Source organism: Anastrepha ludens, chromosome 4, assembly GCF_028408465.1.
Source record: "Anastrepha ludens isolate Willacy chromosome 4, idAnaLude1.1, whole genome shotgun sequence".
Lineage (NCBI taxonomy): Eukaryota > Metazoa > Arthropoda > Insecta > Diptera > Tephritidae > Anastrepha > Anastrepha ludens.
Window position 1 is genome coordinate 23,788,947 of NC_071500.1, and position 14,933 is coordinate 23,803,879.

At 39.0% G+C, this 14,933-nt stretch overlaps 2 protein-coding genes across 3 annotated transcripts in view; one reads left to right on the top strand and one right to left on the bottom strand.

The window, feature by feature from the left end:
• LOC128860851 (rab GTPase-activating protein 1-like) overlaps positions 1-14,912 on the top strand; it is a 37,978-nt gene extending 23,066 nt beyond the window's left edge. The window contains exon 11 of the mRNA XM_054098618.1: positions 14,709-14,912. Within this exon, the coding sequence (XP_053954593.1) occupies positions 14,709-14,771 (63 nt within the window). The 3' untranslated portion in view covers positions 14,772-14,912. The remainder of the gene's footprint in view (positions 1-14,708) is intronic.
• LOC128860852 (uncharacterized) lies at positions 254-11,565 on the bottom strand. Of its 2 annotated transcripts, XM_054098619.1 has the most exons (10): positions 11,142-11,563; positions 10,705-11,062; positions 10,210-10,611; positions 7,520-7,888; positions 7,096-7,449; positions 5,819-6,157; positions 5,499-5,646; positions 5,300-5,412; positions 3,075-3,279; positions 254-1,308 (listed from the first exon to the last, which is right to left on the bottom strand). In XM_054098619.1, exons 1-10 carry the CDS (start codon positions 11,355-11,357, stop codon positions 753-755), a joined length of 3,060 nt encoding a protein of 1,019 aa, XP_053954594.1. In that variant the 5' UTR covers positions 11,358-11,563; the 3' UTR covers positions 254-752. The 2 variants fall into 2 exon arrangements, with proteins under 2 accessions (XP_053954594.1, XP_053954595.1); XM_054098620.1 differs by lacking the exon at positions 254-1,308 and having other exon boundaries at positions 3,189-3,279; positions 5,499-5,660; positions 11,142-11,565.
• Positions 14,913-14,933: the final 21 nt, after the last annotated feature.

Genomic DNA, 14,933 nt, shown 5'->3' on the forward strand with positions numbered 1-14,933 from the left:
TTAGGAATGTTATATGTAGTTGGAATTCAACATTTATGGTTTCACGAGGGCGTGCCATGTTTAAAAGAGAATCGCAAGCAAGCCATTGATATCTGTTTTTTGCAGACGATTTCAGGGAAGCAATACACTTTTCTTCATCCACCTCCGATAAGGACACCAACCAAAAAATAGAAGCGAATCAGATGCACTTTATGTCGTCGGCAGTAACAAAAAAATCGGTGAAAAGACACGCGAAAACTACTATTGAATCCACAAATATATTTTTATAAAACATCGCAGTTTGCATGACCGATTTTCCAGTTGATTATTGCACGATTTGATTTTGATTTCATATACAAGTATAAATATATTTCATATACTTACATATTTCATAATTGAAGTATACATTTCATTAATATTTCCTTTAAGTACATAATTGGAGTTGTGTAAGGTACAATTATGAGCATTTAGAATAAAAAGAATATATATGTAGATACGAGTTAATAAATACCACACAGAGGGAAATAATTAGTCTTCCGAAGTCAGTTAGGCACGTAATGACGTTTATAGTAAATATGACAATTGGATTAATTGAAAATTTTTCGTGTTTTAAAATTAGTAACTAAATCACTTTCAACAAAATTTAAAACATTCTACTTATATAGAACGCGAACAAAAATCTTGAGTTAGTCCCCTTTTCGCTTTTAAATAATTTACATCAACTTCCCAATCTTATTTTCACAACCTCACGCTCTCAAATTTCCTTGTTTATTTTAAATCAAAAAGATCAACTCATCGTGCTTTCGATGCTGCTGTTCATTAACATCTGAGTTATTGTACTCCGGGATGGGTGAAGTACCTGGAGTTAAATGAAACAGCAAATCGGCCGAGGAGCTGCGTCTCATTACACCAGCACCACCGATCAGTGGATGATGATGCTGTCGGTTGTTGGTGAAGGATTTGCTACGCACATGACGTCTTGCATGGTTACGCCGTGCATGTTTACGATTGCTTACCACCCCAAAACACGATACGTCATGCTCACAGTCGCTATCTGTTTCGATGCGCAGCAATCGTTCTCGCAAATTGCCAGAATCAGCTGATCGATTCTGGTGTGTTTGATTGTGGGATGTGGATGCAACATTAACATCAGTAGAGTTGTGGTTAGCTGAACAGTCATCGTATAGATGCAAAATGGCGTTGCGCTGCTGCTGAGTTGACGTCGGCTGAAATTGTTGTTGTTGGAGTCGACGTGTGCTGATGCAGTGCGCGGAAGGATCTCGTGATAACTCCGAACCAAAGTTGCTGGCGTTGCTAAGGAAAATTTGCCTGCAATGACACGTCGAGTATGTGAAAGATCGTTTAAAATGTACTTATAAGATATCATACTAATATAAAAGATTCAGGTTAGGTTAATTAGGTTGCTTGTGAAAGACAAGGCACTCTCGGTGGCCCTAAAACCCATTGTGATAACTGCATTTGATTTCCATCCCCTGACTAAGCTCCCTAAACCACTTAGATCTTTTTGAGAAGGTAACTAGTGCTTCCAGAGAGACATTTTGCAAATTTCCTAGGTATTCGAAGAAATAATCGCCAAGATATTTGGCACGGTTTTTTTGAAGCGCAGGACATTCACAAAGGAGGTGTTTTACCGACTCAATTTCTTCTTCATCTCCACAGCTCCTTTCGATGACATTGTGAGGTACACCCATTCTACTGCGAGTCTCAGTATTTGGCGAGCTATGTCTTAGACTGCTGATAGAAGGAAATCCTATAAAAGCGTGTAAAGATTTAAATGCAGCTAAATAAGTGTATCTTTTTCGTAAAACGCGTTGGGCAATTTGTTAGCCTTGTGAAAAATTTAGAAAGCGCAAGTTGTTTTTACAAAATGAGTTCCTCGTATGAAAAGGGATTTAAAGCAGTATTCCTATGTACTCAAAAGTGTGCAACGGTACCGAAGCTAAAAAAATCCCTTAATGATGGAACACAACTTCATTCATTTGGCTGCCTCGGATAGCCATGCACAAGGTCTTTACGCAAATTTCGTCTCAATGATGTCTCCGAAATGTCCAATTGTTGAGAACGACGGTGAACTGATGTTCCTGGTGATCCAAGAACACTCTCGGCCACAGCAGCAATATTTTCGGGTGTACGCACAGTTTTTGGTCGGTCACGCGTTGGTTTGTCAATAAGCAACCCAGTTTCTCTTACTTTTTTCGCAAAGTAACGCCCATACGCTTCATTCGGTTCTTTTCTTCTTCCCTTTGCCGTACGTAATTTTCGTACACATTCTGCAACATTACCATGATTTTCAAAGTAATGTTGCAATATTTCCCAGCGTTCTTTGAGCGTATACACAACCATTTTCGTTCAGCGGAAGAATAAAACTAATTTTCTGTCAAATCAGATGACAGCTAAGTGTTACCATTCTTCTAATAATACCTAGTTCAAATCCATAACGATAGAAGGCGGGCCCTATATATTCAAAGGCTACATTCTCAGTGCTCGGAAAACGGGGAGAGAAACTTACACAAATGTAGGCAAGAGCTCTCGCGTGTCCAATAAGAATTTAAATCCAATCGTTCTCTCTTTCTTTCTTGTGGAATGAATGATGTCATTCATTTTTTGGGGAATACTTTTGAGTATACTTTCCGTGCCGCCGACTAATAGCGAAATTCTTAAAAATTTTGACTAACTGATCAGTATGTTGCCGTCCCGCTTTAAGATGTGTGCATCTGCTTTCGAAGTCAAACCGAGAAATAAAACAAAGCGCGTTGTTACTTGGTCTGTCCAATGTACTTATGTTTTTTGAGCAAATCAAAGGGAGGATGCCTGATTTCCCTCGCATTAGAATATTTCGCTATTAAACTGTATATGGGTACGAGATTATATGGAGAATGTACATATAGCTGATGAGATAGGCAGCCCTAGAGGTAAATTCTCTGTGCAATGTGAAAATAGAGGTTTCGCTGACTATCTGTGGCTTGCTTTAAGATAGGTACATATACACCGAGTTAGCTTAGAATGACTGTCATTATTCAATTTGATAAGCAATTCTTTGAGACTGTATCGCAGGTGGTGATAAATCTACTTACCGATCATGTGGTAAGTTGGTACCGTAACTCAGCCCGTCTGGGTAATAGGCATCATTGGGGAATGATTCTGGCACTGAGAAGGTATGACGCAGACGTTGAACCTTATAGTTATGTGTGCCGTTACTCACGACAATCCAAGAACGTTTCAAATATGTTTGCTCGCTGTAATTAGTTGTGCTCTTGGGGCGCGATGAAAGATTTGAATCTGGATATAAATACAAAGAGTTTTTCGTTTGAAAATGTGTGGAAGCTATTTAAATATTTCAAATATACATAAATAATTCATAACTTCAGGAGCTTTTAGGGGTATTAAAATAACGTTTTTGAAAAGATTCGAAAATGATTTAGATTTTTCTACTGTTAAAAAATATAATTTTTCAGTTATCTGTATGAAGTAGTTGGAAGTAGTTAAATTAAACAAAAAAAACACATATTTTAACAATAATTTTTAAAATAAAAAAATTGTTAGAAATGTAAAAGTATAGCAAAAGAAATAGTAAATGTTTAGCAAACGCTAACCAAGTCCTTGAGATTTAATTACAAATTGTTTTGTAACTATCTTTAGAATACTCTCTTTTCCCACACATATTTGCAGTGAAAGGAGTAACAGTTGGTTTTCAACTAATGGAAGAGAGATGCTTTATACATTTTCTCAAAAAAGTACCGGGAATTGTTCAAAAACAGCAAAATAGTTGTTTAATCATCAAAATTTATTTTGTCGCCTTCAAAATAGGCTGCATTCGAAGCAATTCAAATAGATCTCTTCAGCTCCTTCAGCGAATTCTCCTTAATGGCCTTTATCGACTCAAAGCAGAGTAGCAACTTAAGTTTTGGGAAAAGGAAAAAGTCACAAGAGGCTAAATCCGGTGAATACGGTGGTTGTTCGATGATATTTGTCGAATTTTTGGTCAAAAAAGTGTTCATAACATGAGCCTTGTTTGACGGTGCGTTATCATGGTGCAAGATCCATACGTTTTCTTTCCACAAATTGGACCGTTTCCTACGCACATTCTCTCTCAAACGTCGCATAACTTCCAAATAGTATTCTTTATTTACCGTATAATCAATTTGACCGAATTCCGAGATTCCGAGTGCACAACACCGTGATAATCAAGGAAAACGAGTAGCACGACTTTCACTTTTGACCGACTTTGACGTGGTTTTTTGGGTTTCGGCTCATGTGGATAGCGCCATTCAGCCGCATGTTGACTGGTTTGCATGTCAAACTCGTGTACTCACGTCTCATCACCTGTTATGATGTGCTGGGTAAACGTTGTGTCCGAATCCACTTGCTAAAGCCTGTCTTCAACCACTTTCTTCCGATGAATTTTTGGAAAGGAATTCAACTCTCTTGGAGCGAGTTGAGCAGCCACGCGTCTCATGCCCAATTGATGGTGTAAAATGTTGCAAATTGAATCGTGACGCATGCTAGGATCACGAGCTACCTCGCTCAAAATTAAATGATGGTTTTCCAGCACCATATCCTTGACTTTGTTAACGTTTTCATCCATTGAAGACGTTGGTGGGCGACTAGATCGGGGCAAATCTTCCATGGCTTCTCGGCCCTCTGCAAAAGCCTTATACCACTAGTACCCTTATTTTTGATAAAGCACTTTCGTCATAGGCTTTCTGCAACATTTTCAACGATTCTGCACACGACATCTCGATCAAAACACAAAATTTAAGATAAATTCTTTGTTCGATTTGTTTATCCGTAGTGAAAATTGCCGAGCACACCTGTGGTTGAATGATATAAATAAACGTCAAAAGCAAGCTAATTGACAGAGACTCTGTCAAATTAATCTGCGACACTATAGAGGACAGTTGTACTCGTACCAACTTTCCAGCAAAAAAAATTTAGACAAAAAAAATTTTGAATGAACAATTCCCGAGTTTTTTTTTTGACAGAGTGTACTTGCCAACTATTTATTTAATTCGGTAATATGAAAATCACTATCACAACGGCATGAATTTGCAGCCCAATTTTCACAGATCCCACGAAGTCTTATCTTGTCAATGAAAAATCTCAAAGAAAGTTCATAACATTCGTATGTGAAACAAAATATGTACACGATTTAGTAGGAAGTTTCAATAATTTCTAATGAAAATAACACTTTCGCTAACTCCTTTCTTAACTTGACTAGTAAACCAACTTGATTAGTCTAGAAAAACTTTGATACTCCTACAAATCAATAAGCCATAAAAGGATTGCATTAAAAGCTTACTATTTTCGCTGAGAGCTATTGTTGTTTGTGGGATGCCTAGAGTGAGCGATATATTGAGGGAGTCATCTCGAAATTCGTCACTTCGTTCCTCAAGTTGACTCGGCGTTCCGGGACTGTATTGAAATAAGGTATAAAAATGCATTGGTAAATACGATCACTTTGTCCTTTAACCAATACCAAAGCATTCGTCTGAACTTACGAGCTTGCTGTGACCTCCGGTTGTTCACCAACGGTTGGGGATAGTTCACACCCAACGGGAAGCGATGTCGGGCCCGTTGGAACCCCCATGGATTGACAGCAGCAGCATCCCTGCGTAGCTGTGCCCGGCTCTGACGCGCCTGCAGCGCCTGTAAACGTGATTCTTAATGATAATAAATAGAACGTGATATTAAATAAAAAAATATTAGCTTCTGAAAAGCTTTTTGGATATGACAGAAAAATATGTAATAATGAGAAGGATGGTCAAAATGTTTAATTTTCTCTGTGCTTTGAATTGTCATAGAAAATAAGAAGGATTACCACAAGCTACGGTGGCCATTAGCACACGATTGGTTAGTTCATTGCGTATTTCCAAATCTGGCACTGGAGCTCCTACAGCATCTGTGGCAACAGTGCCGCTAATCGTAAGAGCCGCAGCTGCCGCCGATGTGGTTGGACGATCGCAAGTATGTGTGTGAGGTATTACACATGTGGCGTGGCCGCAACATCGTTCAGGATGATGATGGTGGCGACGTTGACGCTGGCGTTGGCGCGTCACGTCACGAATCTCCTGCTCCATGCCCACCTTAATGACCTCTTCGTAGTCGGGTGGTGCTTCGTAACTGGGCGGTTCGTCTGGCGTCATTTCCTCCTGCCGATCTGAAGATAGAGAATTGTGGTAGCCGAAATGTTAATTTTTTAATATAAATAAATAAATTAGCTTTAGTTAATGTTTGTAAAAATAATATAATATCGTTGCCTCTCAAATGGACCAATTCAGACAACCGGCACAGTGAGGTTTTTTCCTATCAGGCTGCTTAAGTGTGCGTTTACTGATTTGTAAATATGTGTATAAACACGTCGGCTTCTTCGTGTGTTCACTGTCGAACTAACGGTATTAGAATGATATTGTCTGCAGAGGCTCTAAGAATGCGTATCGTTCGGAATTTTTAATTTAATTTGATCTTCAAATACACTTCGGTTTCATGGAAGTATCGAATTGCAGATTTCTTAGAATCACTGAGTGGGTGTCGATTATGCCCGTTTTCACTCAGCCCAAATCCACCAGCTTAAACGGCTAAGTCGACTTAAGAAAGAATTATATATATTATAATGTATTATAATATATTTACATAAAATCGCCTCATTGATAATTTCTTTTTTTTTATTAAAAAAAAAAAAAACGACTCGGCTTAACATATTTTCTTATGTAGAATATATATAAATCTTATTTCCGGATTTTCGACTTACATAGAGCAGCTTTCTCAACTAACCTTTAATTTTAAAACTCGCTCATCATGCCGATAAATATAATTTACGTTTTCTCAAACTGAAGTGAAGTGAAATTAAATAACAGTTCGTATCGTTCCCCGGCATTAACACCCTTGAAAATAATTGAATAAAATTGCAATTTTTTATTTCCTTGTCGCAATTTCGAAACCAGCAAATTTATCTTTGCTGGGCAGTTGAAAAAACGAATCGAGTTAAAGAGCACTTTAAAGTTGGAAAAAGTTTATCGGCTAGTAAGGTCCAATTTAACCGGTTTTTACTTGCAACCACAGATATTTCCAAATGGCTAAAAAATTGTGTTTCCTTACCTAATAGCTCACTAATGGTTTGCAGGTGATTTTGCAGCTCGCGTTGATGGCGAGCTCTCACACCCATCCGATACAATATGACCATCCAACCCGTTAGTACGGCGAAAATGCCCAATGTACTTATTATGAAGATCCCAGTTGCTGTTTTTAAATCTGGATACTGTTCTATTTTTGGGAAATAATAATTCGGCTTATGTGAATACCAGCGACGGTCGTTTTGTAAATGGGCCCAATCTTCTTCGCACGATTCTGGTTCATCAGTGCCGTCGCCACAGTGATCAAAACCGTCACAGTGTAGCCTTATGGATATGCAATGATTGTTACCGCACAGGAATTCAGAACCAATATAACAATCTAAGTGAAACATTAAACCATTTAGGGCATTAAGGGACGTATATATTAAATAAGTGAAGAATACATTTACTTAAGTAATTGAATACACTGTAGGAAATGGCCAATTTCGATGACATGCCGAAGACGCCGCGCAGACGTATGTAGTAGCCCGTTAGCACCGGCACAATGTGACTCTCCTTACTCATACCATTATTGGGCCAGACAACACTCTCTATTTCAGCAGCATCTGATGTTGTACCCTGACGTATGGTTAGATCCGAGCGTGAAGCCATGCCATGGAATTCTTCAACGCGCAATGATAAGTGTGTCTTCATCATCATGTAATTGTTGCCTGGCTTAATTATCCATATGCAGTCGTAAAATCTGACATCGGTGCTATTTTCAATCATATTCATCATAGTGATTGCCCCACCAGGTCCGGACACCATGCCGCCACAATCTATAGAGAAGAAAGAAAAAACCCAAATAATGTGCAATGCGGAAATGTGAGTTGGTGAGGCGGGGTAAATAGATGTACATTTAGCCGTACATATCCACGAAGGCAACGGAATCTCAGCCGCTCCGACTTTCAGTGCGGTACCATCGTAATGAGATACAAAGGAAGTTTCAAGGGAGACTGGAAACTAGGTCCTGCATTTAATTTCATCCGAAAAAAAAAATTATTTGCACTCTATCGTCGAGAGGGATAACGGAAGCTTTAAGGGGGACTGGAAACTAGGACTTTTCGGCTCTCAGCTACTAAGAATCGGAGACCGGAAGCCCGTCCTTTTCAACTCCCTCCATCCAATTCCATCACACCCGAAAAAAAAACAATCTTTCACAATCGACATGAGGGATAACGGAAGCTTTAGGGGGGAACTAGAAACTAGGCGTTTCCGGCTCCATCCATTCATTTACTGTCATCATATTCACACCCGATTTAATATTTCTGAACTTATTTTTAGCTTCTTATAAAGGGTTTTCCAAGACGTGTTATTCCCGTAACAGATCAATGGTTTCGTTGCTTGTGTGGCCCGTAGCGCCGTCTTGTTGAAGATAAACGTTGTCTCCAGATCAATACCATCCAATTCCGGCCATAAAAAATCGTTAATCATCTCTCGATAGCGCAATCTACTCACCGTAACTGTTGCTGCAGCTTCATTTTCAAGACCATAAACCGCACCAAACAGTCACACGTTGAGGATAGGGAAGCTTTTCAACAATAACTCTTGGATTTTCTGAGCCCCAGATCAGACAATTTGTTGACGAAGCTACCGAGGTGGAAATGGGCCCATCACTCAAGATGAGTTTTCGATGGAATTCCGGATCATTTTCATGCATTTCAACGACCCAATCAGCAAAGACACGACGTTGTTGATGATCGACCGGCTTGAGTTCTTGTGTTAACTGGACTTTATAAGCCCTAAGACCCAAATCTTTATGCAAAATACGGTGTAATGACGTTTTGTGGAATGCCCAATTCCAAAGAACGACGAGGAATGGACAAACCTGGGTTTTTGTTCAACACTTTCGGTTGGAACAGCAATATTTTCGGCTGTTCTTGAGCGACGTGCACGGGTTTTATTCTTCACATCACTAACTTCTCTCAACAGCTCGAATTTTTTCACCAATTTCTGTATTGCGGACCGACAAGGTGCTTCACGATGACACAAAAATGTTCGAGTTTTACGAACCGTCTCTGCCAAATTTTCACCATTTTTATAGTGAATGTTAATAATTTCAATGCGTTGTTTAACTGTGTATCGGAAAGCGTGTTATTGGAAAACCCTTAAGGATCCTATATAAATAGCTGAGTTCAGTGGTCTTCACCCTAGCTTACCTAAGTGGTTTGCATCTTATCTCACGGATTGGACTCATTTCGTTCGTGTAAACAATATAAAATATGAAACCATCTCGGCCCAATATTTTTCCAAACCTTGATAATCTATATTCCAGACGTTTGTTTTGACATTGCAACTTAAAGAATTTCCACTCGTGACGTCCTGACCGCATGAGACTTGAAGAGGACTTAACAAAATGGAAAGATAATTTCTTGCCTCCTAATGCTGGTAAATGCCATTATTTGTCCTTCAGTAGACGCAAAGTTGCGATTAATTTCGATTACAATCCGAGCACTGCAACCCTGATAAAAATTTATGAAAAGAATGACTTGGGGTCAAGTTTACATAAAAAATGTAAACTTCTAAACAAATAGACTTTATGATTGCCAAGTCCGGGGCTATGCTCGATTTGGTAGTAAGGAATTCAAGTGAATTCTAGGAACCTTCTTCGCTGAAGAATTTGTATGCGGAGTTTAATGGCGTAATTTCTACTTGTCGAATATCAAAAAATGACAGCTTCAAAAGTGACATCTACCGAAATAGCGGGCTATTCAAAATAACACCTGCTATTGGAAAACCCTTTACAAGAAAGATTCGATAAATCAAGAAAAAAACTCGATGACAAAGAGAATGGACAAATTGAGAAAGAATTAATAGAAAGTATATGAAAACCGACAAAATATTGAAATAATAAAAACATATTTAAATCAGTTATTTATGCGGTATATTTCTTTACACATTGAATAGGATCAAATCTGCTTTTTAATTTCGTGTTTCGCGGCAAATATCATACTAAACCTGTAATTCGAGATGTAAACACTTAAATAAATTAATATTTTTACTAGTAAGCCCTCTATGTTATATTCTATAGGAACGATGAAACATTTTTTGAGACCTTCAGTATGTACAAATTATCACTCTGACTTCCACTGTAACTTACCCGTATACGGCACCAATCGATCTCCCTTCAGTTGCTTAGATGAGACAAATGAAATCTCGGCACGAAATCCTACACCGGTATTACCGTTACCACGAAACTGCAACAATAGTGATTTACCATTGCTAATTGTGATGGGCGGTCGAAAATGTTCACCGGTATAAGAATCCAACATTTGGCCATTCGAATCGAATATTTCTAATGTTGAAGTGAGGCCCAGCTGAAAATCAGTAAAATCCAGTCGCACCTGACAGTTTTCCGATTCGCAAGTAAGTATATGTTCGATGCCATAATCACGAGGATATGGCATTGGGAAATAGGGTGTTGAGATGATGTGCGGCTCGTTTTTGGAATAGTTGCTGATTATAGCTTGTCTCGGCGAGCCGCTTACAATTTTAACATTTCCTGTGATGAATTATATGTATGTATGTATGTATATAAAACTATGTTTTAATATGAACAAATGGGCCTAAGAAGGCAAGTGTAAAATGCACATACTTTCCGAGAAATACTGCAGCGAAAACACATGACTGTTGGTGGCACGATAGAAAAATTTCAGCAACAGCGTGCGCGTTTTACTGCGAAACACTTTGCCGTCACCACAAAACTCTTGTCCGGATATGGTTGTATCGTAGGGTGGCTCTGAGAATTGAATGTGTTCGCAAGGACAAAGTGAGGATTTTCCAATGCCCGAATTAGCAATGCGCTCGCATGTCTTAGAGAAGTTTACGTGAGTGAATGTTATGCGTATGACGCACTCAGCGCAGGTCACAAGCTCCAAGTTACATTGATACCAGATATCTGTGCTGCTGCGATTTTTCATTTGACTAGGATTTGTGGGTGAGAAGAGAGTGCTCTAAGAGATTGAGGAGAAATAAATTTAAAAAAAGAACCCATAAGCAATATTTCGGACGGAATGGAGCTGTTTTACACACTCGGAAAGCGGATGTCGTGACATTGCGTGCATGCAAATCTCCTCGTTCGCCCAATTCCAGAAAATGTCGACGTCCATTCCAATGATTGCAGATGTCGAGATCGCGAAAAGTGTTGGAAGGATAACCGTGCGCGTACACTAATACACTTGTAATTAATAGCAGCGTGGTAAATGCAAAGGACACACTCGATGCTGGTCGGTTAGTATTTGTGTGCATCTCCTTGATTTCAGCTTAGCACAATACAAATATTTAAATACGAAAAACCAAAAAAGAAAAAACGAAACTAATCGTATAGGATTGATTAATGCGGGTCCTTGCGAATGGTTTATTTAATTAGTGTTTTTTATTTAGATTTTTCCACGCGCCTATCGGTGTACGCATGTTGCACGTTTGAAAATGTCCGAGCTACTGCAACTAGCGCCTCAGCAAATCTAATAAAAGCTTGTTTTTCCGCAGATCAATTGAAACCTTAAAAGTGCTGGACAGCGAACGGTGGACAGCGTAGATTTAAAGAAAATAAAATGAAAATTTTGCTCAGTTGTGGGGTTGTTGTGCTTATGAAAGTAAGTGGCTAGTGCGTTTGCTTTTCGATGTGCCTTAAAGTGTTGCTAAAGACCTTTTAAAGGGGTATTAATGAAAGCAGACAGAAGACAATTGCCGGAATCAACGTTGTAACAAAAAATAATCAATAGGGGTGTTGGTTACATACACATCTATGTATTTTTTGTTTTTTTTATTATCGAAGAGGGAATCTTTCATAGATATCGTCACCTAGATAGCACGCACGAATTATACTGCTTGCTAAAGGTACACCTCATATATAGCTTCATCAATATCTACCAGCTCAATGCATCTTTGCTCTCTTTGAGTTCTTATAACGACTGTAGCTACTTCTATCCACTTTTCTTCCGATCCATCCGTCATATAGCCAACTATGTCGCATGCACTTTCTGTCGTAATAGTGGAAACTGACATGTTCCGCGTCTTCTTCAATGTTGGTGCACATAAGGCAGTAAGGGCTATCGTCGTGCACAAACATAAACAGGTATTTTCTAAAGCCTCCGTGTCCAGAATGGAACTGTGTCATGTGATAGGTTGCATCACCAAAATTACGGTTCAGCCAAGGTCGCAAATCAGGAACCAGTTTATAGACCCATCGCCCTGTGCTGGAGGTGTTCCATCTGTCTTGCCACCTTGTTAGTGAAACAAGGTTTTTTTTTATTTCGGCATAAGCTGCACATCTGTCATAGACTCGTTGAATCTCGTTCGCGAGCATATCCGCTGGTATCATGCCAGCAGTGACAAACGCCGCATCATCAGATATGGTTCTGTACTCGCAATATACCCTTAGGGCACTTAGCCTATATACAGAAAATAACTTTCTTTTGTTTCTCTTACGTTTCATCGCATTTGCCCATTTGACTTGGGCTGCATACAGGAGGACTGAAGTAGCTATATTCGCCAGCAATTTTCCCCTAGTTGACTTTAGGGCACCTATGTTAGGGAAAATTCTCCTCTACCCCGAAATCAATATGAGCCCTAAAATTTAGTCTGTAGTCGATCATGAAGCCTAGGTATTTCAGTGCTGATTGGTCAGTGCGTATAGTTTTTCTCCCACTCTGATTCTTATATCTTCAACATTTTTGCGGCTTGTATATGGTTAAACGTAACATCTAAGGCTTATTTTTCAACTGAACTTCCTTATTTGAAATCATTCCCCAAGCTGAGTTTTGGGGATTGACAATTTTGAATAGCAACCAATCATATATCAAGGCTATCAACCAATTCTGTCCAGTAACACAGCCACAACCCCAAATGTATGAATTTGCGTTTCTTGTTAAATATATTTGTGATCGAAAATTTCAGTTTTTGGATCAAATCCTCGTCATTTGTATTTGATTTTCTGATTGAATTTCTTTATCCTCAAGCTCTGGCCTAGAATGGATGGAAACTGATATGGGTCCCTCATCTATCTTGACAAATCTTCCATTAGCGCGGTAGTGCTCCCGGACACCGTCTAATAGAAAACATGGGGTTTCCCTCTAAAAATTTCTGTCGCAGTTGTAGGAATCAAGAGGAAGCGGAGAGTGTTGAACGCTAATGTCCTTTAATTGCTAAAACGTGACATCGCGTTCTAAACTCTTCCTTCACGTAACAGTATTTTATGTTTTATTAGAGATCCGAAGTGGTTCTGTCTACTTCATAAGTGCCAAATTTGTGGCGCAAAATTGTTTAATGATGGTGATAGTAATACATACATATGTACCATCTTAACTATTTATTCAGTTGATAAATTTTGTCTGTAGTTGAGTAGTTTTAGATATCGACGCACGAAAACTCTTTTGGGCGAGAGAAGCACAATCGTTGTATTGTATTTATTATTTGTTATAAGTGGGATTTTGCGGAAACGTAAATTAATAACAAAAATTTTGTAAAAGGTATAACATCCGAAGTATTCGCCTAAAACCTCGATTAGCAACATTAGGGATCAGTTCTGTGTGCTAAGGGAGATCATTGCTGATCAGCCAATCTTAACCTAAAGCCTTTTGGAATGATGACATGAATGATGCATATCAGCCCAATACTAAATACTACTTTGAGCTCTCGACTGGAATTTATTGTTTTTTTATTATCCTTCAACTATAAACTATCCGAGAGATTTTTCTTTTAGAGGATTTACATGTACGAAGTGAGGAAAAGCCGCTGTAGCCGAATGGGTTGGTGTGTGACTACCATTCGGGAGTACGTATGTAGGTTCGAATCTCTGCGCGGTCGCCCCTAGGCTGGCTATGGCAAACCTCAAGGTGTATTTCTGCCACGAAAGAGCTCCTCATAAAAAACAATTTGCTGTTCGGAGCCGGCTTAAAACCGTAGGTGCCTCCCTCCATTCGTAAAACAATACGAATAGGAGGAAGAGCGTACACTACAAATAGGAGGAGGAGCTCGACCAAACGCGCCAATTGTTTATTTATTTTTAGTGAGTAAGGACATGGAGCCATGGAAGCAAAGTCAACCCAGTACAATCATTGGTGGGGTTTGGTGGACATAGATCTCACTTTCACCAAATACTTGGTACAGTAATTAGCATAATCTGCAGACTCCTCAGGTACCTTTCCTCCTCGCTTTGGCTTTTGTTCTTACTTCTTCAACCGGCTCTTTCAGGTTATGTAAGCCGACACTCGACCATCCTCCGATGGGAGAATATGTTTACTGTGTGTTTAATTTGAACAAACCCATGTTTGAGTTGTTGTAGTCATCGATCATCATCGTCTAACTCCCATGTTTGGGTCTTTTATTTTAGTGATACCTTTGGATATGTAAAGTTCAACTCAATTCCCACGTTCCGTACATATAACACATGCGCTGAAAACACGTTTTTTTTTTGTTCAAATTAGCTTTATTCATCAAAGTTAATACCATCAAGAACAACGCAATCATTCTAGCGCCGACTTAACACTTCAATAGCACTTTTCTAGAACGATTTATGTTTTGCCTCCAAATAGGTCTCAGTTTCAGAGATAACCTCTTAATTCAAGCGAAATTTCTTACTAACGAGCATTTTTTTAGGTCTGCGAACAGCCAGTAGCCTCTGGGAGCGAAATCTGGCGAATACGGTGGATGTGGAAGTAATTCGAAGTTCGATGTTTGTAGTTTTACCATTGTTCAGAATCATCAACACGTTCTTATTTTTGGTGAGCAAACACGGTACTCACTTTGAACAGAGCTTTTAGTAGACAACAAATCATAGAGACAACAAATTTTGAAAAGAATGGAACCGTCGGGTGGATCCTT